Below are 22018 nucleotides of genomic sequence, written 5' to 3' on the forward strand. Positions count from 1 at the left end.
CCCAGAAGTAGGCGTCTCCTAATTTCATGGCTGCAGTCTCCTTCCGGGGTTATCTTGGAGCCCAAGAAGAGAAAATCTGTCACAGCTTCCACTTCTTGTCCCTTGATGCTCCAGGGCTTGATGGGGCAAGACGCTATGATCTTTGTCTTTTTAATGTCCAGTTTAAGTCCAAACTTCTCACTCTCTTCTTGTATGCGCATCAGAAGTCTCTTGAGTTCCACTTCACTTACTGCCATTAAAGTGGTATCATCCGCATATCTAAGGTTGTTGATACGTTTCCCAGCAATCTTCACTCCAGCTGAAGACTCGTCCAGACCAGCTTTCCTCATGATGCACTCAGCATATAGGTTAAATAGGCAGGGCGACAGTATGCAGCCTTGTCTCACTCCTTTCTCAATCGGAAACCAATCAGTAAGACCATGCTATGACTGTGGCCTCTTGCCCTTCATACAGGTTCCTGAGGAGATAGATGAGGCGATTTTGGACTACCATCTCTTGGAGAGTTTGCCACAATCTGCTGTGATCTACGCAGTCAAACGCTTTCGCATAATCAATAAAGCAGAAGTAGATGGGTTTTTGGAACTCTCTTGCTTTTTCCATGATCCAGCGAAGGTTGGCAATCTGGTCTCTAGTTCCTCTGCCCTTGAAACCCAGCTTGGACGTCCGGAAGCTCCCGATCCACATACTGCTACAGCCTACCTAGGAGGATTTTCAACATCACCTTGCTAGCATGCGAAATAAGCGCGATCGTGCGGTAGTTGGAACAATCTTTGGCACTGCCTTTCTTTAGAATAGGGATGTAAACTGACCTCCTCCAATCCTGTGGCCACTGCAGGGTTGTCCAAATTTGCTGACATAATGTATACAGATTGTTAACAGCGTCGTCATGGTTGAGGTTTTGATGCAACTCAGCTGGAATGCCATCAATTCCGCTAGCTTTGTTCTTAGCAAGGCTGGATAAGGCCCATTCAACTTCTCTCTTCAGGATGCCCGGCTCGAGATCAGTAATTCACAGCCGTCTTATGTTGGGTTTGCACATCCGGGTCCTTCTTGTACAGTTCTGTGTATTCCTGCCACCTCTTCTTTATCTCTGAGGCTTCCGTGAGGTCCCTGCCTCGTTTGTTCTTTATCACGCCCAGCTTAGCACAGAAGCTTCCTTTGATATCTTTGATTGTCTTATACAGAGCTCTTGTGTTCCTTAATTGGCTGTTGTCCTCAACTGCTTGGCACTGTATGTTCAGGATGGCATTCTTATCTCTCCTTGCGATTTTCTGAAAATCCGCATTGAGAGCCTTGTATCTTTCTTTTTTCCCCATAACTTTTGCCATCCTCCTTTCCCCAGCTATTTGCAAAGCCTATTCAGATAACCAGTTTGCTTTCTTGCATTTCTTTTGCTTTGGAACTACCTTAGTAACAACTTCTTGCATTATATCACGCACATCAGTCCACATCTCTTCAGGCTCTCTGTTTTCTAGATCTAAATCTTGAAATCGATTCCTCACTTTAACAGCATATTTGATCCAGATCATACCTGAAAGGCCTTTTAGTTTTCTGCGTTTTCCTCAATCGAAGCTTAAATTTGGCAACAAGAAGCTGATGATCGGTGCCACAATCGGTCCCAGGCCTTGCTTTTACTGCTTGTATAGCGCTTCTCCATCTCTGCCGGCAAAGAATATAATCAATCTGATTCCTGTACAGTCCATCCGGTGAAGTCTATGTGTACAGGCGCCTCTTGTGCTGTTGAAAATGAGTATTCGCTATGGTCAGGTTATTTTCTTGACAAAACTCTACTAGCCTCTGTCCAGCTTCATTTGCCTCATCGAGACCAAACTTGCCTGTAATTCCGGATATTTCTTCACTCCCCACCTTTGCATTCCAGTCTCCATTAAGAAAAAGGACGTCTGATGAGGGAGTGCGGTCTAAAAGACATTGCAGGTCAGCATAAAATTTCTCAACGTCAGCTTCTTCAGCAGTAGTGGTTGGTGCGTAGACTTGGATAACTGTAACTTGAAAGGTTGACCTTGGATCCGAAGTGAAATCATTCGGTCGTCTTTGGGGTTGTACCCTAGCACTGCTTCGCCCATTCTTCTGCTTACTATGAGAGCGACCCCATTCCTTCTCCTGGATTCGTGCCCACAATAAAAGACATAATTGTCGCCAGAGTTAAATTCTCCCATTCCGGTCCACTTGAGCTTGCTGATACCCAAGATATCAATGTTCAATCTGTCCATTTCTCGCTTGACGATATCCAGTTTACCTTGCGTCATAGATCTTACATTCCATGTTGCTATGTGATATATGTCCTTGCAACATCGGACCTTCCGGTCGCTTCCCGACACATCCACAACTGAGCGTCCTTTTGGCTTTAGCCCAGCCGTTTCATTCGCCCTGGAGCTACTAGGAATCGCCCTTTAACATGTGGGATGCCTTCCCCCCCCCCCCCCCCCCCAGTAACATGTGGGACGCCTTCCAACCTGGGGGGCTCATCTTCCGGCGCCATATCATTAATGCTATTGTGACTGGTCATAGGGCTTTCTTGGCAGGAAATACTGGAGTGGGTTGCCATTACCTTCTCCAGTGAATCACATTTTGTCAGAACTCTCTGCCGTAACTTGTCTATCTTGGGTGGCCCTACACAGCAGAGCTCACGACTTCATCGAGTTTCGCAAGCCCCTCCGCCACGACAAGGCAGTGATCCATGAAGGGGATGCATCAACTAGCCTGCAATAATGTCCTTGCAAGAGTTAATTGTCCTGTCGTTTTCTTTGTCTTATGGGTTTTTCAGTGCACTTGTTTTGTTTTATTTCAGTACAAAATGTTGTGCACTATAAAAAGAAATCAAGCTTCGCCATGAATGCAAAATTGAAAATGACATGACGATGTGCTTCTCACAATGGTTCATTCTGCCCCTGGTTTTGCAGTTTGTGCAAAACAACATCACAGGTGGCTGCCATTATTTACCTTCGGAAACCTGCATGACCATAACTGTGCACGTTTAGAAATGATGGCACAAGTGCAACAAAGTAAAAGTACGGGCTGACTTAGTGCCCCTGAGACAATTCGGGAGGACAGCCGCCCTCCATGCGCATGCCTATGTATATATTTCACTTTGCAGGAATTGTCATTACACAAACATGACTAGAGGAGGCTGATCGGAATGCCTTGAGGATGAAGTGATAGGTGATACAAGCTGATACAAGCTGCATGTAATTGTATGAAGAAGAGTCAAAAGTGCTAGCTAGAAGTGGACATGCTAGGTCATTCAACAATTGGTAAAAAACGGAGCAAGAAAATGTAACTGCCACAATGCATAGTACTTTCATGACGGTAAGTCACTGCAACAAGTGTAAGAGAGAGCATATATAAGCAGTTACTGTTCCAAGCAAATAAATAAAGCACTTAAAATGCAAGAAAACATGAATTGAAAAGCTTTTCCTCAGGAACTGTGAGGGTAAAATAGGTTCATTCTTTTTTACTCACTGGTGGAGACAACACTAAACTGAGAGATGATTTGAACATTTTTATAGTGAGATGACAGAAAAACGACCTGTCAGTTTCCTGCTGAATTTATATAAATTTTCACCGGATCACAGAATGTGGTACAGCTAGGTTAATGCATATGCTTAACGAAAAAAATTGAAATAACTTCTTTTGTGACTGAAAAAATAAGTACACATAACTTTTCATTCAGCTGTAGTGATAAATGAAGAATATGCAGTGGATATATCACGAGTAAAGAATGCATGCTGATCAGCGGCTGAAATAACAATTGTAAAGCCTTCAAAGATGCATGCATGATGAACATGTGTACTTTATATTTTGCATCATGGGGATATACAATAGCAATGTTACATTGTTCAAAATAGCAGCTAAAGAGGGGAAAATTTGTGGCGCTAGAAAATTTTAGGCAAATTTTATTGCCGCAGAGATGCTGAAATAAGTTTTAGAGGTAGGAAACTTAGCTGCAGAGCAAGCTTGAAAAGCTTAGTAAAGTCAGTGCTCCAAGAAAGGTTACAGTCATTCAGATTGATAAAAAATATCAGTAACTATTAACTAAAACTAGCGGTATTTGTCTGACTTCACTGTTGTCAGAGTAATAGTGTATTAATTGTGCGTGTGTCACTGTGCATGAACACATGTACAACATTGTTGATACTTTGTCTTCAAAAATGCAGGTAGAAACATTTTATTTGGGAAAACATTTCATCTGAAGAAGCATAGATTGTCATCTCTTGGCATAAGATATATGTGAAAGGCTTCTGGTTTAGTCCTCACAACTCAGCTTACAGTTATGTTGCACTCATTGCAGATGAGGTTTAGTAACACACTTTATGTGTTGAGGACAATGGAAAGCCAAGATTGCTTCCTTGTTTCTCGTTGCTTTATCCCCTTGTATCAATACACTATGGGGGTGGCTGACTGTCGCTGCATTCTCTGGGTCCAGCCTGCTCATGAAATGCAAGCGCATAGTTCTTCACAAATGATTTGTCCCATGCACTGCAAAAAAAAATGTACTGGTTTTTCAATTTTTGCCTTCTCTGCAAGTCATGTCTTTGCGTGAATGACCTTCGCTTAATTGTTAGCCTCACCCTTCCATCAAGGCACTGCGAAGAAGATACCACAATGGGTGGGTGCTGCTGCTTTCAGTTCATGCATTCTGCTCCTGGGCTCAGCCCTATGTTGAAACATGCACATTTGAATGCTTAAACGAGCCATTTGATTATATATATTTTTTTAATTTAGAATTTAATATCTGGAAATTGTGTTATCTGGAACATACATATTAAACAGGAAAGGAACAGTGCAGCTGTATGGGAGATATTTACTTCCTGCAACTCTGAACGTATGAACGAGGAATGTGTCGAGGCTCTACTGTAATTTGTAACAGGTTATTCTGTCATAAGGCAACGATGGTTTGCAGAATGCTTTAAAGATATATTTGTATAAGATGACAACTGTGGTGTCAGTTGCATAAAAAGAAATGGCATTGTATGTTTTTGTAAATGTTAGTGTATGTTTGCTGTCAATTGAGATCCATAAGGTTCATGTCTTGTATTAAATTTGTGTTAGTTCTAATGCAACATATGGTTCATTTGAGTTCGGCCATATGTTTTTGTATGTCCAATATTTATTTATTGAAACAAACCTAATGTCTTGCGCGTTTCCTTCATGGCAACACGTTTTGCATTCATAACATGGCATATATGTCAAGCTATAGTTTAGTGGACCTGTAGCCTAAAACAGACTGCTTACTTAGCCACCCCAAATTTTTTTGTACTCAATTTTCTTTTCAAATTAGAATTACATTGCATCATCTGTGTGTGTGTGCACTTACTATGGAACTGAAGCAAGCTATAGATTGCAGAGTATACTCCTTAGCTGTGCTTTAATTCCTGGGAAAAATAAAAACCTAAAAATTAGACTTTCAAATAAAATTTGCAATTAGAAATTGTGCAACAAATTTCAAAGTCCAAATTGGAGTCAATTGATTTCAATCTTATTCAGTTCTTTATCAGCATATTGGACAGTCTCCAGGGATAAATAATGTTGCATCCAACAACTTCCCTGGGTGCACTCCGGAGCCATTTAGAAGGGAGCAGTAGCCGACGTTGAGTTGGGTAAGAAAAAGAAAAATTACCTGGGGTTTACTGTTAGTTAAACCCGGTAGGTTGCATATAAACAAAGCCGACGTAGCTTCTCTTTTTGTTCTTTCTTTTGTCTTCTGCGGTGCGGCGTGGCTATCGACCGAGTTTACCCGACAGCTTGACTGTCAGGCCGGGTTTATGTGACAGGCTGAAACCTGGCGTAGTATTGCTTACGTAATAAAAAAAAAATAAACACACTATACAGGAGGTACCAAAAATTATAGATACCTACTGAAAGATTTATTGTGACAATCAATATTTGTGCATTTAAAATCCTGAAAAATGCAAACATTTTATTAAATGCAGCTAGCTAACAAGAGTGAACTCAAACACGGCATCCCTTCACTTTATGCACGGTTACAATACAAAAGCACACTGCACAATTGAACCTTGCATAGTGAGGCCTTGTACATCGAATACATTTATTTGAAAAAAAATAAAAAAAAATGGCGCCGTCCACGGGAAGACACGCGCGTACTTTTCCGGTGTTGTCGAAGGGATATTCTTGGCCAGCAGACAGTGATAACCACGTCGCTGACCCTCGAAATGTCCTGCAGTCATAAAAAAAAAAGAAGACAGACCAAAACCGCACTAACTATACTGAAATATTCCTGTCGCGAGGCCTATGTGATCGTCGCGGACATTTCCATTTTTTTTTCTTATAGATGCATGCATATTTCGAAGCATCTCGTCGCAGTGCTGTCCGAAAATCGTTTCGACAGCATGGGAAATGTAGGCAGCATATTTACTACACGTACAGCGTCGTCGCTTCGACGTGCTGGGCCATAAAGTATCGCGCTAGGCCTCTTTTTTTTTTTTATCTCTCCCTTTAAGAGGAATTCGTCGAGTGACAGTAAGTAAAGTTATATATTTCATACAACATGTGCATAATACTGCTGTACCGCTTATAGCTGCTTCCCTCGTGCATTATTTTAAGTCCCTGAGGACAGGAATCGCAAAACACGTGTAGAGTAGCTGCCGGAGCGAACGCTAGGCCTCTTTTTTTTTTCTCTCCCTTTAAGAGGAATTCGTCGAGTGACGGTAAGTAAAGTTATATATTTCATACATGTGCATAATACTGCTGTATTATGCACATGTCGCGGTGCTGTACACAGCACCGCGACGAGATGCTTCGAAATATGCATGGGATTTATGAGAGAAAAAAAAAAACAAACACGGCAGAAAACCGCACTGTGTGCACAATACTCCTGTCGCGAGGCCTATACATGTGATCGTCGGAGCAGCGTTGAAATGAAAGACGCGGGCGGCATGATGCTGCAGAAGATGTCCCACGAGGTAAGCGGCAATTATTTAGGCTGTACAGAATCCATATTTCAGACGATTGTGCCGTTGTTATAGTAAATGGTGCTCACATTAAAAAAAAAACGACGTAACAAAGCCGTAATGAGCGCAGCCCTGTTGCAATAAGGCCTAGCGTTCGCTGCGGCAGCTACACTTACACGTGTTTTGCGATTCCTGTCCTCAGGGACTTAAAATAATGCACGAGGGAAGCAGCTATAAGCAGCACAGCAGTATTATGCGCATGTCATATGAAATGTATAACTTTACTTACTGTCACTCGACGAATTCCTCGTAAAGGAAAAAAAAAAAAAAAAAAGAGGCCTAGCGCGACGCTTTGTGGCCGAGCACAGGCCTAGTGTTCGCTCCGGCAGCTACTCTTACACGTGTTTTGTGATTCCTGTCCTAGGGTCTTAAATAATGCACGAGGGAAGCAGCTGTAAGCGGTACAGCAGTATTATGCGCATGCTATACGAAATATATAATTTCGCTGCGGCAGCTACGCTTTAAGTACAACGATATACTACGTGCAACATATCTAAAGAGAGGGAACTGGATCACGGGACTGCAAGCCTGCGGTCTGCCAGGAAACAATGGGGTGGCCCTGAAAAGGGCCGTTTGTATGCGCAGCGTTCCATCGGTGGCTTGCAGTGGCATGGCAGCGTGGTCAGCAAAACGAGCTGCACTCTCCCGTCTCGTGGCCCTTCGCCCTGCATCGCCGACAGTGGTGGACAACGTACACCGCTCCTGGTTCTGCCCTTGACGCTGCAGCGATGTCGGAGCCGTACACTTTGACCAGGGCCGCGACGATGATCTTCGAGAGCTGATCGATGCCGCGACCCCTTGCCACGTGGTAACTGTCGGCCGCGTACAGACAACGCCTCGGCCGCTTCGTAGCATCCAGGAAACGGTGCTGCAAGAGTGTCGAAAAAGTTGCGTTATGAACTCAACAATTTGATAAATGAGTAACAAACGAGAAAACAAAGCATTCTTACCTCAGGGTTCAGAATGCGCACGTCAGGCATGCGCCGCAGCGCAGCAGTCAGGCGCCGGTTCAGCTGCCGACGACGGGCGTTTTCATGCAGCGCTTCGCTCTCGTTTTTGAAATACCGCGGCAGTATTTTAAAAACCAACACCATCCGTGCGACGTGCTGCTGCAGCTGCCGCACGAGGTCCTGGAAGCACGTGGGGCAAGATGAACGGCACAGCACTTTTAAAGCAAATTGTGAGACGATTTTACGTAATTTATACGTACCTTGATGTTGGCGGCGATTTCCCGCGGGCCATGACCATTAGCGAGGTCATTGCCCCCTACATACAAAATAACAAAATCGGCGTGCAAACGCATCTGCGCGACCTTAAATGACAGTGAGGTGGCATCATAACCGCCAAAACTGAAAGTGCACGTCTCAACATGCGGCGAAAGCCGCAGGCGAGACCTGCACAAGAATTTCATTTGGCTATCGCCGATTATGACACCACGCAGGACCGCCATCATAGGAATTACGCGCCGCAACGAGAACCACGAGCCGAATACGCGCCGCATCGAGAACCACGAACCGAATGCCGGCATATCGCGCGCGCCGCCGGAGCGGCCGGTACCTAGGGATTCCCTAGATGGTTAGGGACGAAAAAAACAAGCAAACCCAGTTTTCATTGACGTCACATCCGGTTAAACATCTACCCGCAAACGCTTCTACCGGTATCCGCGGCAGCCATCAGAGGCCGCAACATAGAGACTGCGGAGGAAGTTGCGATAGCGCTAGCTTGCGTAGGAACAGAAGCCAAGTTCATAATTAGCGACAGCAAAACTGCCATTCAAAATTTTGGGAAGGGGATATCGCCGGAGGCGGCCAAAATCCTCACCCAAAGAACAATAAATAGGAAAATTCAGTTAATTTGGACACCCGCTCACGCTGCCGTCCCTGGTAACGAGGCGGCTCACGAGCTAGCCCGAGCTCTCTACTTCCGGGTAGCCGTCGAGCCCCCCGAACACTGGGCATACGACGAGCGTCTGCAAAATTATGGGGAAATCATCGACCATTATAAATTGGGACGTAGACTGGTACCCCCGCCAGATGTTAGACTAAATAATAGAGAAGCTGTCGCGTGGAGGCGGCTACAAACTAATACGTTCATGAACCCGGTCTGGGCGTTTCACGCGCGCTACCAGACTTTAGGGACAATGATCTCTGCAAACACTGTGGGGCGAGAGGGACCCTCGACCACATAATTTGGGAGTGCCCACAATCTCCAGGGATAGGGCAAAATATTACAAGTAGAGAAGCCTGGGATACCCTGCTGCGAAGCGCGCACCCTGCGATCCAGCACCGCACCGTCCATCTGGCGGAAGAGGCCGCAAGAAGCCAAGGGCTACCTGCCAGCCTCTAATCCGCGGGCGCACGACTCCCCGTTTCCGATGGAAATAAAAGTTGTACAACCAATCATCTGGGCTGGAAACGGAATGTCGCGTCCCGGACATCCCGTGCTCACAAAGGGAAACCCAGAATTTCTATTCTAACAACCATTAAAGCATAGGCATTTATTGATGTAAAATATATTTGGAATCTTTGAAACAAAGTGAAATGCTTCATTTTTATTGACATGCATATATGGTTCTTTCTGTGCACTGTACACTTGCTGACAAGTAAACACGTACGCGTAGTTTTATTTATGTATTGTATATGCGAACAACACAGGAAGCAAATTCACGCAACACTCCTCTTACGTATATGTAATAACAAACACAGGCACACGTGGCAGAATCGCACGAACAGCAGAGCACAATACGAGGAATTCTTGCAGCGGCTAAGGTACATCTCGGCCTGTGATTTCACACAGGTTTTGCCAAAGTCACCATCTTTTGAATGAAGAAGCTGACGAAGCTTTTTTTTTTTTCTCAGATACACAATATGCACGAGACGCGGCCGGTTCATCGCGAGGAAGCTCGATCGTAATACGTACCGCGCTTGAGGTGAAACATGCGCCTAATATATAACTGCATCCATATGACATATATGTGTAGCGCAAAAGGACAATCGAGGGACACAGAAAAGGTACACAACAAAGGTGCTGTAGCGCCTGATTATGGTGGCTAGAAGGGAGAGGTGGCGCGACCGCGCATTCCGCCGCTTGGAGAAAACGCGCCTTCGGTTCATGCCGCCGCCACTGGTCGCCGCTGAGGCGCTGCTGTCAGCTCTTCGATGCATTCTCTCCGGCGCACGCCGGTTCGTTCGTTCTTGTTTGCCTGTAGATGCTGCTTGAGCTGTGGTGCTATTTTTCAATCGGCTTTGCCCTAGCTCAGGTTATCCTGTTTTGTTTGGTGCGTATGTAGTTTTTCTTGCCGAGGTGCTAGTGGGAGTATGTAGTACATGCATGGTAGAAGAACAAATGGTAGCGTAACTCCCATAGAACCCTGCGTGTCGACTCTGAGCGAGGCTTTAGTTTCCCAGCGCCCCCTGCGAACTGTGAGGCACAACAATCACGTGACGTTGCTTGTGACGTCACAGGGACGTGCTTTTGGCGGGGAATTTGATCGTCTTCTTACTTATGAACGAAAAAAAGGCCAACAACGACGGAGGCAGAACGATGCTCGGATAAGGCAGAAAAATGGACACCGTAACTGTTCAGCCAACTTGACTTGACATGGATTTCTACAGTCAAGTTTTACGTTAACTGAAATGTTACGGCATCTTTAACCACCTTATCATAGCATCGTTCTGCCTCCGTCGTCGTTAGCCTAGTCTTTCGTCGCGCGTCATGTAAACGCATTCTGGGGCTTATTTCTTCGGGCACATTTGTGAACAAGGGCCTTCAAGTGAATTCGGCAAGCACATGGATAGAATCACATGGCTTGAGGCATTTCACTAAGGGCATAAATGAGTGAAGCTGTGCTGCATAGAAAGCCAGGCTTTATTAATTCACGATTACTTACATAGACGCTTCACGACAATGAAATCTTTAAGTGTAGGAAAGCAACCACCGCTCATTCGTCACGGTCTTCATGAAATCCTAGTGATAACAAAATGACCTCAGCGTAGGTCTCCTAACGAGACGCGGTGAGATTATAAAAGGGTAAAAAATCTTGCTAACAAACAAAGTACATATCAGTGTCAAAGAACAACAAAAACAAACGAACGGAATAACTAACGCTAGCGCTAGAACGCCAACCTGTAAGAGCTCAGGTAAGCAATTCAAATTGGGATTACAAGTATTTAGAAGTTAATGCGTCTGAGAAGTCAAAATATCTACGATATAGCTTTGCTCCAATAAATCTCGCCCTGAATTATTTTACTCGCGCTTCATTTGCCACTGAGAGGAGTCAATGTGAGGTTACAAATTTACAACTTAAGCATTTAACATGTTCATGAGAAAGATCCCATTGACAATAGGGACATCACTGTAATAACAGCTAAAGCACGTTCAGCGAACGTTGGTGCGGTAATAGGACGCAGTAAGCAAAACACGCAGCAAAGGGAGCGGAACGGAAGGTTTTGAGCAATGCGACACGCATCTTGGAAGCAATAAAATCTCACCTTCACCGTTCAATTAAAACATGCAGCGATACGCCGCTCATGCAGACGTGTATCCGTAAAACAAGCCACCACTTTTGCGACGTGCCTGGGAGGCCGAGCCGAGCCGCCGAGCTGTGACGCAGCATTGTCCCATCGTCCGGAAATGCGCACATGCAGCGGCAATCAGTTTCTCATCGAGCACACACAGTCTTCGCCTTGCTGTAAAGCTCTACCACAACCAGCATAATAAAATACTGACTGTTTGTTACAGATAACCCACTCTGTACGCAGCGCGCAACGATGAACGTTGAACCGGGGCCGATGACGCACCCATCCCGCGCATGAAAAAAGCTTTGGGGTCTGAGCCATATCTGAGCTTTGGGCAACTACGCAGCGGATAATAAGTGGCCGAGAGAGGCCGCTAGAAACAAGTTAAAATATTATTAAAAATGTGACACATTTTTTATTACGCAAGAAACGAAAACTGCATTATTCCTGAGCGCGAATATTATGTTTGCTTTCTAGTTCTTTGGAGTTCTGGCAGATCTTATTTTCTGTGCGCTAGTAATTTGCCTCACAGTTCGCAGGAGCCCTCATCATCGAGTTGATGCCGCTGGCAGTAGGCAGCTGCAGGCGTTTTCTTCCAAGTTGCGCGACCAGTTGTACATTGACCTTGGTACATGTGCATACTTTTCTGTTTCTCTTGCGTTTAGAAACCCCCCGCTAAAAAAAAAAAAAAAAAAAAAAAAATGAAAGAATCGTTGTCAGGCAAAATTACCTTCAATTGCTAAACAAAAAAATTAATGAAAGCATCGTTGTCAGGCTAAAGGCCAGTCAATTGCTAAAAAAAATTAGTGAGAGCATCGTTGTCAGGCAAACGGCCAGTCAATTGCTAAAAAAAAATTAATGAAAGCATCGTTGGCAGGCAAAGGCCAGTCAATTGCTAAAAAAATTAATGAAAGCATTGTTGTGAGGCAAAAGGCCAGTCAATTGTTAAAAAACATAATGAGAGCATCGTTGTCAGGCAAAAGGCCAGTGAATTGCTAAAAAAATAATGAAAACATTGTTGTCAGGCAAAAGGCCAGTCAATTGTTAAAAAAAATTAATGAGAGCATCGTTGTCAGTCAAAAGGCCAGTGAATTGCTAAAAAAAATTAATGAAAGCATTGTTGTCAGGCAAAAGGCCAGTCAATTGTTAAAAAAAATAATGAGAGCATCGTTGTCAGGCAAAAGGCCAGTGAATTGCTAAAAAAAAAATTAATGAAAGCATTGTTGTCAGGCAAAAGGCCAGTCAATTGTTAAAAAAAATTAATGAAAGCATCGTTGTCAGGCAAAGGCCAGTCAATTGCTAAAAAAATTAATGAAAGCATTGTTGTCAGGCAAAAGGCCAGTCAATTGCTAAAACATAATAATGAAAGCACGGTTGTCACGCAAAATGCCAATCAATAACTAAAAAAAATAATGAAGCATTAATGTCAGGCAAAAGGCCAGTCAATTGCTAAAAAAAAAGATTAGTGACAGCATCATCCATGACCAGCTTCTTATGTGCGAGACCTGAGTGAGGCAAATGAAGTTCTCAAAGACTGTGGCATCGAACACACATCTGTCATCACTCAGGCCAGTTATTCAAGGCTGATATTTTATATCGCTGGATATGTGGCGAAGAAATGCATCGCTGGCACCAAATGTGAAGACTGATGCAGACAACTCCTCAGTCTCAAGAACGGAACTGAGCGTGTCTTAATTACCGGTTGAAAGTCAGCGCTCGTTGTGTCGTCTTCTAATCTTGTGCTCCCGTCCACGTTCCGCGCTGTTACCTCAAGATGCATAACCAACATATGCCCAAGCTGCTATTCTAGTTAATTACCAGTGCAGTTGACATAGGCGGTCTTATGTTTCCATCAACCAATCTAAACGCCCCTGTGACATCCCATTGAAAACACCTTTACTCGCTGTTTTAGTGCGCGTGAAATCCGAAAAGACAGCCTTATTGACTTGGTATCCATTCTCCAAATGACCAAACTGCAGCTGGTTGGTTGTCACGGACATATTAAATTTGTGACAAAGTGATCAAGTTCTATGTTCTTAGCAGACTACACCTGAAGACGCAGAATTCATTTTCAAAAGAAAGGCAAGGGAGAATGAAACTGTTGAAACTGAGGTGGGTTGTTTAATTTGCTATTTGGTTGTGAGCAGTTGTGTCTGGAAATTGTGTTTATTCTACCTGTATTACATGTATATTTGAGGCCATCAACAGCAACCTCAACATTGTGATATTTCACTTTTCTTTCCAGCATTCTTGCCCTTAAGTGCAATAAACAAAACTTTGCTTATCCATGAGAGGTTTTTGTGAATAAAACTGCAATTTGTTCCTTCTGTACTTATAATACCGTTTCACATCGCATGTTGCACGTTCTGGCTATCATCTGGCTAAAAATTGCACTTTCCCACTTTAGACGCACCGGAAATTCGCAGACAACAAAGAATAGAAATTAGCCTGATGCCTGCGTACTGTGCGACGTAACCGCACGTTAAATAATCGCTTGTCATCTGCATTCTCTGTAATCTTCGACTGCAACGCCCCTCAGCCCGAGTCGCTTTGGCTTTTTTAAAACTCACGACACCAAACCAAAATATTTAGCTTTATAACTTCGACCACTGTGCCCATCGGGAAATGATGTAATGCATCTTCAGACCAAAACTTCTTCATTTAAGCAGCATTTAGTAGCACGACAAGCAAAACAACCGGCACAGCCGCATCGCCCGCTTTCACGGTGCCAAAGAGCATATTAGCAGTCGACGTCACTCCTGACTTGCCTATTTTGCTTACCTGGTTAAAATATTTCAAGTGGTAACAATAATTTTAACATTTTGTTGGTATGACTGCGCTGCAATCGCACCAAAGTTTACCCCAGCCACGGCCCGTCTCGAGGGGGAGCGCGCGCTCTCCCTCGAGACCGGCCGTGCCCCAGCGCGAGCCGAGCATGCATCGGATGGATGGATGGATAAGGCTGAACCCTTTGAATCGGGCGGCGGCGCCACAGGCCGCCTAGCCGTGAATAGTAATATATAGTGTGGACCTATTCTTGCCTTCCTTTCAGCCACCAATCAGCTAACCTTCGTTTGGTTATTTCTACCCTTTTAAAGTCTATTTTCCCTTCATTATCCTTAAACCCCAATGCTTTGGCTAAATCTGGCCCATTGCCTTGAACTATAGGGCGGAGCCCTTTACAGGAAATTATTAAGTGTTCAGGCGTTTCCTCATCCTCCCCACACACCCTGCACAGCGTGTCTATCTCTTGGTACTTGACTCGGTACGTCTTAGTCCGCAATACTCCTGTCCTAGCCTCGAACAACAATGGGCTGCCCCTAGAATTATCGTAAATGTTTTCTTTGGCTATTTCCTGCTTGAACGTTCGGTACATTTCTAATGCTGATTTAGTCTCCATCCCTGTTTTCCACAGACCCCTCTCTGTTTCCTTAACCTTTTTCTTAATTGATAATTCCTGGCTGGTCCCCCTACTGCTGTCCAAATATTTGCTTGCCAATTTTCTTGTCCGCCTTCTCCATCTTGTGTCAACATTCCTCATGTAGAGGTAGCTGAAGACTTTCCTAGCCCACCGCTTTTCTCCCATTTTTCTCAATCGTTGCTCAAACGCTATCTTGCTGCCAGCTTCCCTGCTCTCAAAAGAAGACCATCCCAGGTCACCCTGCACACCTTGGTTTGGCGTATTCCCATGAGCTCCCAAAGCAAGCCTACCCACCCCGCGCTGTTTAATTTCCAACCGTGCTCGGACCTCTGATCTCATACACAGGACTGCGTTGGCAAAAGTCAGACTAGGAACCATCACCCCTTTCCAAATCCCTCGCACCACTTCATACCTATTGTAATTCCAAAGCGCCCTGTTTTTCATGACGGCTGCGTTTCTACTTCCCTTAGCTGCCACATATTTTTCATGCTCTGTTAGGTATTCAGCTCCAGTATTTATCCACACCCCAAGATACTTGTACTTATCCACTACTTCCAGCATGTCCTCCTGTATCCTATGTTCGCCGGTCTCATTATCATTAAAAATCATGACTGCCGATTTTTCCTTGCTAAACTGCAGACCTAACTTATCTCCCTCTGTACCGCAGATATCCATCAACTCCTGCAAATCTACCCTGTTGTCAGCCATCAGTACTATATCATCTGCATACATTAGTCCTGGTAATGACTGTGGGATAAATTCTCCTTGCTTGAATAAAGAAAGGTTGAAGCCGAGTCCACTCCCCTCTAGTTTAGCCTCTAATCCTTGCAGGTACAGCATGAACAACAAAGGTGACAGGGGACATCCTTGTCTAAGCCCCTTCTTTACCTCTACAGGCTTCGACACCTTTTTTTTCCCATTTTATTAGCACTTGGTTATCCTTATAAATATCTTTTAAAAGATTAGTTACTCCGCTTTCCACACCTAACACATCCAGAATACTCCATAAGGCTTCTTGAAGTACACTGTCATAGGCTCCTTTGATATCTAGAAAAGCTAGCCATAGGGGTCTGTGTTCCTTTTCTGCTACCTCGATACACTGTGTCAATGAGAACAGATTGTCCTCTAACCTCCTTTGTTTCCGGAAGCCATTCTGCAGCTCTCCCAGCACCCCCTTGCTCTCTACCCATGCCTGCAGTCTGTCCTTTATAATCTGCATCACCACCCTGTAGACCACTGATGTTACTGTTATGGGACGGTAGTTGCCTATGTCAGCTTTGTCCCCCTTTCCCTTATATATTATGCTCATTCTACTTAGTCTCCATTCATCAGGAACTTTGCTATCCATTAACATTTTGCTCACCACCTCTCTTAACGTTTCCTTAGACTTTGGGCCCAACATCTTTAATAACCTAACAGGAATACCATCTGGGCCTGCTGATGTGCTACTTGGTACTCTCTTCTCAGCCCTTTCCCACTCTCTTTGTCCAATTGGAACAATTGCACTAACCGGTCTATCGTCCTCTACTAAGGCACCTACTACATTTCTTTGTTCTTTAAACTTTTCTGACATCGTTAGTCGTATATGCTCTATTGCCTTTTCCCCTTCTAGCCGAATACCTTGATCTGTAACAATAGACCTCTGCTCTAGGCTAGTCTTATTATTCAGGGAATTCAAGTGTTGCCAGAATTTCTTAGCTGCATTTTTATCCCTTTTGTTTACTTCTGACAGCCACTGGGAACCTTGTCTTCTAATTTTCTCATTGATTAAGTAGGTCTTGTCTTCTAATTTTCTCATTGATTAAGTAGGATGCCTCCCTTCTACATTTTATGTATTTATCCCATTTTCTCTCAACGTCTGCTTCTGCGTCTCCCCTATGCTTAGAATATCTGTGTTCCCTGGAGGCTTCCTGGCGTTTCTCTATGGCCTTCTTCACCTCCCCATCCCACCAGCTCTTTGGTTTTCGTCTTGTCCTTTTTTTCCTGACTCGCACCTTAGCCAACTCTAGCCCAAACAGTCCCATTAACTTTGTGTATGTCCACTCTGCTTTCTTATCCTTAGAGATTACTGCTTCAATTTGGGTGCTTGCTGTTTCTATTTGCTGCTCCGAGTAAAAGATCCCATCTGGCTGGTCATCATGTTTCATTCCTGAATTAGTTTTTATTCCAAAACTCATCTTGATACGTTTATGATCACTGCCTAGACTCCTGGCACCATGTTCATCTATGTTCATGACCCTTAGCCTATCGTACATCCTGTGTGACATTATCGCATAATCTATTGTCGAATGCCGACTCCCTACCTCCCACGTTATGACCCCGTCACACTTCTCAGTACTGTTACAGACAACTAAGTCGTGTCTTTCACACATATCCAGCAGCATGGTACCTGTCGAGTCTGTGTATCCATCTATATCTTCTATATGAGCATTCATGTCCCCTACTATAATTATTTCGCATCCTTTTCCTAGCTCATTAATGTCACCTGCTATACATTCTACCATTTTTTTGTTTTCCTCTTTGGCAGTTGCTCCTGTCCACAGGTATACAAAGCCAAGGAGTGTTTGCTCCCCTGCCACTTTTCCTTTTAGCCATAAATGTTCCTTACATTCCTGTTTGACTCTTTGCCAATTTGTACTTTTATGGATGAATACCCCAATTCCCCCTCCCTTTCTGCTGCCCTCTGTTCTGTTGCAGTATTCCCATGCATAATCAGGGTTACAGGGTGGTTGCTCCATGTCCCGAAGATGCGTCTCTACAAATCCATAAACCATTAACTTCTCCTGCCTAAGCTGCTCTTCTATTTCCTCCCATTTTAGCCTATTCCTGCCTCCTTGCATGTTAATATACCCTATGTCTGAATTAATTTGGCTCTTGCGCTTATGCCTGTTGCTTCTCCTATGGCTTCTATGTTTCCCTAGTCTATGTTCGTCCTCTTGGTCGCCTTTGTTTAAACTGGTGGCTTCAGGGCCCTGGGCCCTCCTAAAAAAGCTGTTGCCTGGCGGCCTATCCTGCCTCCTACCCTCCTACCGGTGGCCCGGCTGTAGTGGATGCCTTCTGAGAGCAGTGCTGAGAGCAGCGCCACCTACGAGAGGCATGAAATGTAGGAGCGGCGCTCGCGGCCAGCTCGCGTCACCTAACCTTTCTAGCCACCATAGCCTGATTGTGTACACTCTTTGTGCTACACACTGTCATGGAACACCATTACCGACTCGCCCAAGTTTCCATCCTTGTGATATAACTGCATGCTCTAAAAATGTTTCTCGCCAACAAAAGCAGTTGCCGTTTACCTTCCGTCATTTCTATGGATGCTTCGTTCCCATTGTACAGAATGCGTACTTACGTAGCAACAGATAGCGCAGTTATACGTACGCTCCTTGTTCTTGCGGTAGCCCCGTTTGCCAAAAAAGCAAGTCTTCTCTGTGCACTACCGCTTTCTCTTTGGCATTTTTCTCCGTAGTTTAGTGAGAGGCAGTGGGGAAACAACAATCGGGAACCGCGCTTCACCACTGGAGACACAGTAAAAAAAAAGAAGGGATACAGGCGAGCACAGAACGCGCGCACAAAACGCGAAATAAAATCCGATGCAATCGTCGCCGAGCAGGTAGAAGTGCGGAAGGACTCGCATGAGCAAAGACCTACACAGTAAATAAACTGCTGCACCTTCGTGAAAGCAAAAGACGCGCAGAAGCAGGTTTAACACGCACGCACAACACCAACAGATTGCCGTATTCTGAAGCGAGAAAACTGCGTCGTCTGCTCAGATGGTACCCTCCAGACAAGCACCGCCCTTTGCCGCTAACGATTGGCTTTCATTTCAAATAGCGCCATCCTCACCCATAGGGAAGCGCGGGCGCTCGTCACACTAGCGTCACACTAGACGTTGTAACGTGGCGCACGCCACCTGGGAGTCGTGGAAAGAAATAAAGAAACGCGCTTGCTGCTCATCCCGACAGAGGGGGCAAGGACAGTCGAAAGGGAAGCAAAAATGTAGAAAGGACGAAAGGTTACGTAAGGAAGCAGCGTCCCTCGCTTTGCAGGGAGTACCCCTCCCCACGCCCTCGGCACTGAAGGGGGTATAGGCAACCTGCAGTGGCTAGGCGGCGCTAGTGGAGCGCAGCGTTCAGCGCCGCCAACGGCGGCGCCGAGTAATCTGAGTAGGCCGGCGCGGTCGGGTTGCGTTCGCGTTGTACGGCTAGAAGCATCTCGGCTCTCATTTTCTGCGGTTTTAAGGCAATCGAATGTCTTGAGAGCTACTTCCGAAAACCAATACTGACGAAAGGACACCGCCTGTTCGAGAATGCTCATGTTTAAAACGTGAACGGTGTCGACGTCACCGCGAAGTGCGCGCCGCTCGCGACGGAACACCCGCGCGCATAGCTTTGAATGTCGCGTGAGTAGACGGAATTTTTTTTAACGAAATTTATTCTCTCAGGGCATTAGTCGGATATGTGATGATGAATTAAGAAATAATTAAATGAATGAAAAATGTTGTAAACGTAGCTTTTCATTCACCTATTGCGTTCACACCTCATACCCAAACATTGAAAGTGCAGAGAGAACCTGAGAAGAGATTGATCGCCGGTTCTTTTTTGTTCTTGCTGTTTGATTACAGCAGCATAATAATTTCCTCGCGGTTTTGCTTTAAAGTTTAATACCATGACGAACACTTTTGTTCGTGGTGCACCTTTCGACAGTGCCGCGGAAGTTACAGGAGGAATGGTGCGGTACCCGCTACGGATGTCGTGGCGATTGCAAGCACTGTGCGGTTGTAGCGTGCGTCATCAACGAAAACTGTGCGTGCCGGAGGCGGGGAGTAGGGGGCCTCCTGCACCGTTGGAAAAATAAAGCCCTTAACAACAACAATAACTGGCATGCATTTTGTATCTCCGTACCTCAAGCTTGGGGAAAGCAGGCGGGAAATGCTGGCACTCAACGGCAAAGCTTTCGTAACGGAGGTCGTTAAGAGTTAGACTTTTTTACTGTTGTTACTAATGATGAAATATTCTATCGTCTGAGATAAGAGACTCTTGAGTAGCTTGAGCAGTCGGTGAAAGAAATATTTAGCGCGGAACAATAGAACAAAGTTCCATTCTCATGCGGCCACTTCGACTTTTTCAGCACCTTAGCTTAAGAACTAATTTACAGATAAATATGCTTATTGAAATCTGTAATTGGAAGTTTTGAAGATATTTTGGCTTTGTGGTTCCGAATAGACACCGCATTAGAAATCCGGTTCACAGATCCACGAACATTTTTTTTTATTTCGCCTCCGTTGAAATGCGGCTGAAATACGATGCTGCGGCTGCACGGCTTTTTTGATTTTCTGGACGTATGCCACTCGATCTTGCACAGCAGTACACGCCAGTACACCAGTACACGCCAAATTTTACAGCGCGTACTGAGCAGTGTGCCCCAACCAGCGTGCGACTCTCCGAGTCAGAAGTTTATACCATTTCCTCCGCTCACGGGCAATCGTCTTATTTTAGCTTCTTGGCGTCTATACGCCAATGGCCCCATAACAAAACGAATTTCAGTTACATTACTCTCTCGCAGCCAATATCTCCATCTCTCATCATTCTCCCCAGGTTCTCCCAGCAAGCGGTACGCTTAGGTCTCCTTCATGATTGTGGTAGTCTTTCTCGCCGCCCTTGCGCTTATTTTTATTCTTGTTCACATCCGTAGTAGTCGAAGCATCGCACGAGACCACTGAAGTCACTAAATGAGTAAATCACACTCACTGGGATAACAAAACGCGAACGCAGAAGGAACACAGCGGCCGCAACATATACGGCGTCAGCTTCTGCGCCGCCTCAGTATTAGCTCCCGTCGGCCGCCAGGTGGCGCCACATGTCTCAGCAAACTCCATTGCAGGTTGCCTATAAAGAGAACCAGAAAACGAGGCCAGAGCAACCTCGTCCGGGAGCGTTCGAGAGCGAGAGTCTTGGTTTGACCCTGACCTCCTCCCGAAGCGCCCGAACGAGCCGTCGGCGAAGACGCCAGCGACAGCTCCCCGCTGTCCTAAGTCTCGTCGTCGGAGTCGCTGCTGCAGACGCCAGTGACAGCTCCTCGCTGTCCTAAGTCTCGTAGCCCTAGCCACGACATCGACCAGTAGCTTTGTCGGGATCGGGAGCAGCTTGCGCTACAAAACGCAGTCTACTGAGTCGTAAACTTTCCTCAGGACATCTCCGCGGGTACCCGTACTCGCGACAACGTAATGTCGGAGGCCCCTTTATGTAACGCATTATATATAATCCAGTTCAGTCTTTGTTAAATTTCGTTTCTTTGAGAACGTCGATCGTGTCGTCATGAGCTGCAAAGGCTGACACTCCACATGATGCAAACAGCCACCCTCTTTTATCTTTTTTCTAAGTTTTTTCCTTCGGAGAGTGTCAGATGGGACAGCCAGCAGCATACAAGTAGCGGTGCTGGCGGTGCTTCGTTTTGCCCTAATCGATTTTAGTGTAGCTGTCTCTCTGCGAAGGTAGGATCCGCGATTCTGTGTTCTGCATTGGTGATAACGCCACTTCATGACGCCGCGGAAATGTGCGTTTCTGCTGGCAAGAATTTATCGGCGATCTTGCCGTTGTGAAGTGAAACTGCGTGACTGCGTCTTTGCTGTCGCCGGCACGTTTGAAAAGGGCGGTAAGTACGTTTCCTTTCATCTCGCAATTCTTTACAGTGCTTTCTCCGCTAGGGGGCCAACGGAGGCGCATGTGCTTCGTGTGGGCTCCGCGTTTCGAGCACCTGCTACAAGGGACAACACCCGGATACGTCGACTGCGACACACGGACAAGAACCGTGAGTGTACAAGGCACATTTCAAGACCTTTTTTACGCAAATCGGAGCTCGGGAGACCGAGCTCCGACTGTCTAAAATCAGCGTCGCTCCGGCGCCCTTGCTTACCCGAACGCCAGGCCTAGTGCGGCGCGAACGCCACGGCGGCAGTCATGGAATACGCCGTAGTTGGGACGAACGCTTCTCCAGCCGAATTCGAAACACCAGACTGGAAGACAATTGTTTCTTACCGTACCAAGAACCCCAAATCTGAGTCATTAACACCTCAGAGGAAAAATGAGCAGTCCGAGAAA

At 45.4% G+C, this 22018-nt stretch overlaps 1 protein-coding gene across 1 annotated transcript; it reads right to left on the reverse strand.

Moving 5' to 3' along the window:
- Nucleotides 1–7387: 7387 nt before the first annotated feature.
- On the reverse strand, nt 7388–8447 carry LOC146171609 (uncharacterized). Its single transcript, XM_084586397.1, has 3 exons — nt 8200–8447; nt 7940–8119; nt 7388–7857 (listed from the first exon to the last, which is right to left on the reverse strand). The coding sequence occupies exons 1-3, from the start codon at nt 8440–8442 to the stop codon at nt 7612–7614; spliced, it is 669 nt and encodes a 222-aa protein (XP_084442523.1). The 5' UTR covers nt 8443–8447; the 3' UTR covers nt 7388–7611.
- Nucleotides 8448–22018: the final 13571 nt, after the last annotated feature.

Source organism: Amblyomma maculatum, unplaced genomic scaffold (assembly GCF_055883805.1).
Source record: "Amblyomma maculatum isolate TAMU_Amacu unplaced genomic scaffold, ASM5588380v1 scaffold_19, whole genome shotgun sequence".
Taxonomy (NCBI): Eukaryota; Metazoa; Arthropoda; class Arachnida; order Ixodida; family Ixodidae; genus Amblyomma; species Amblyomma maculatum.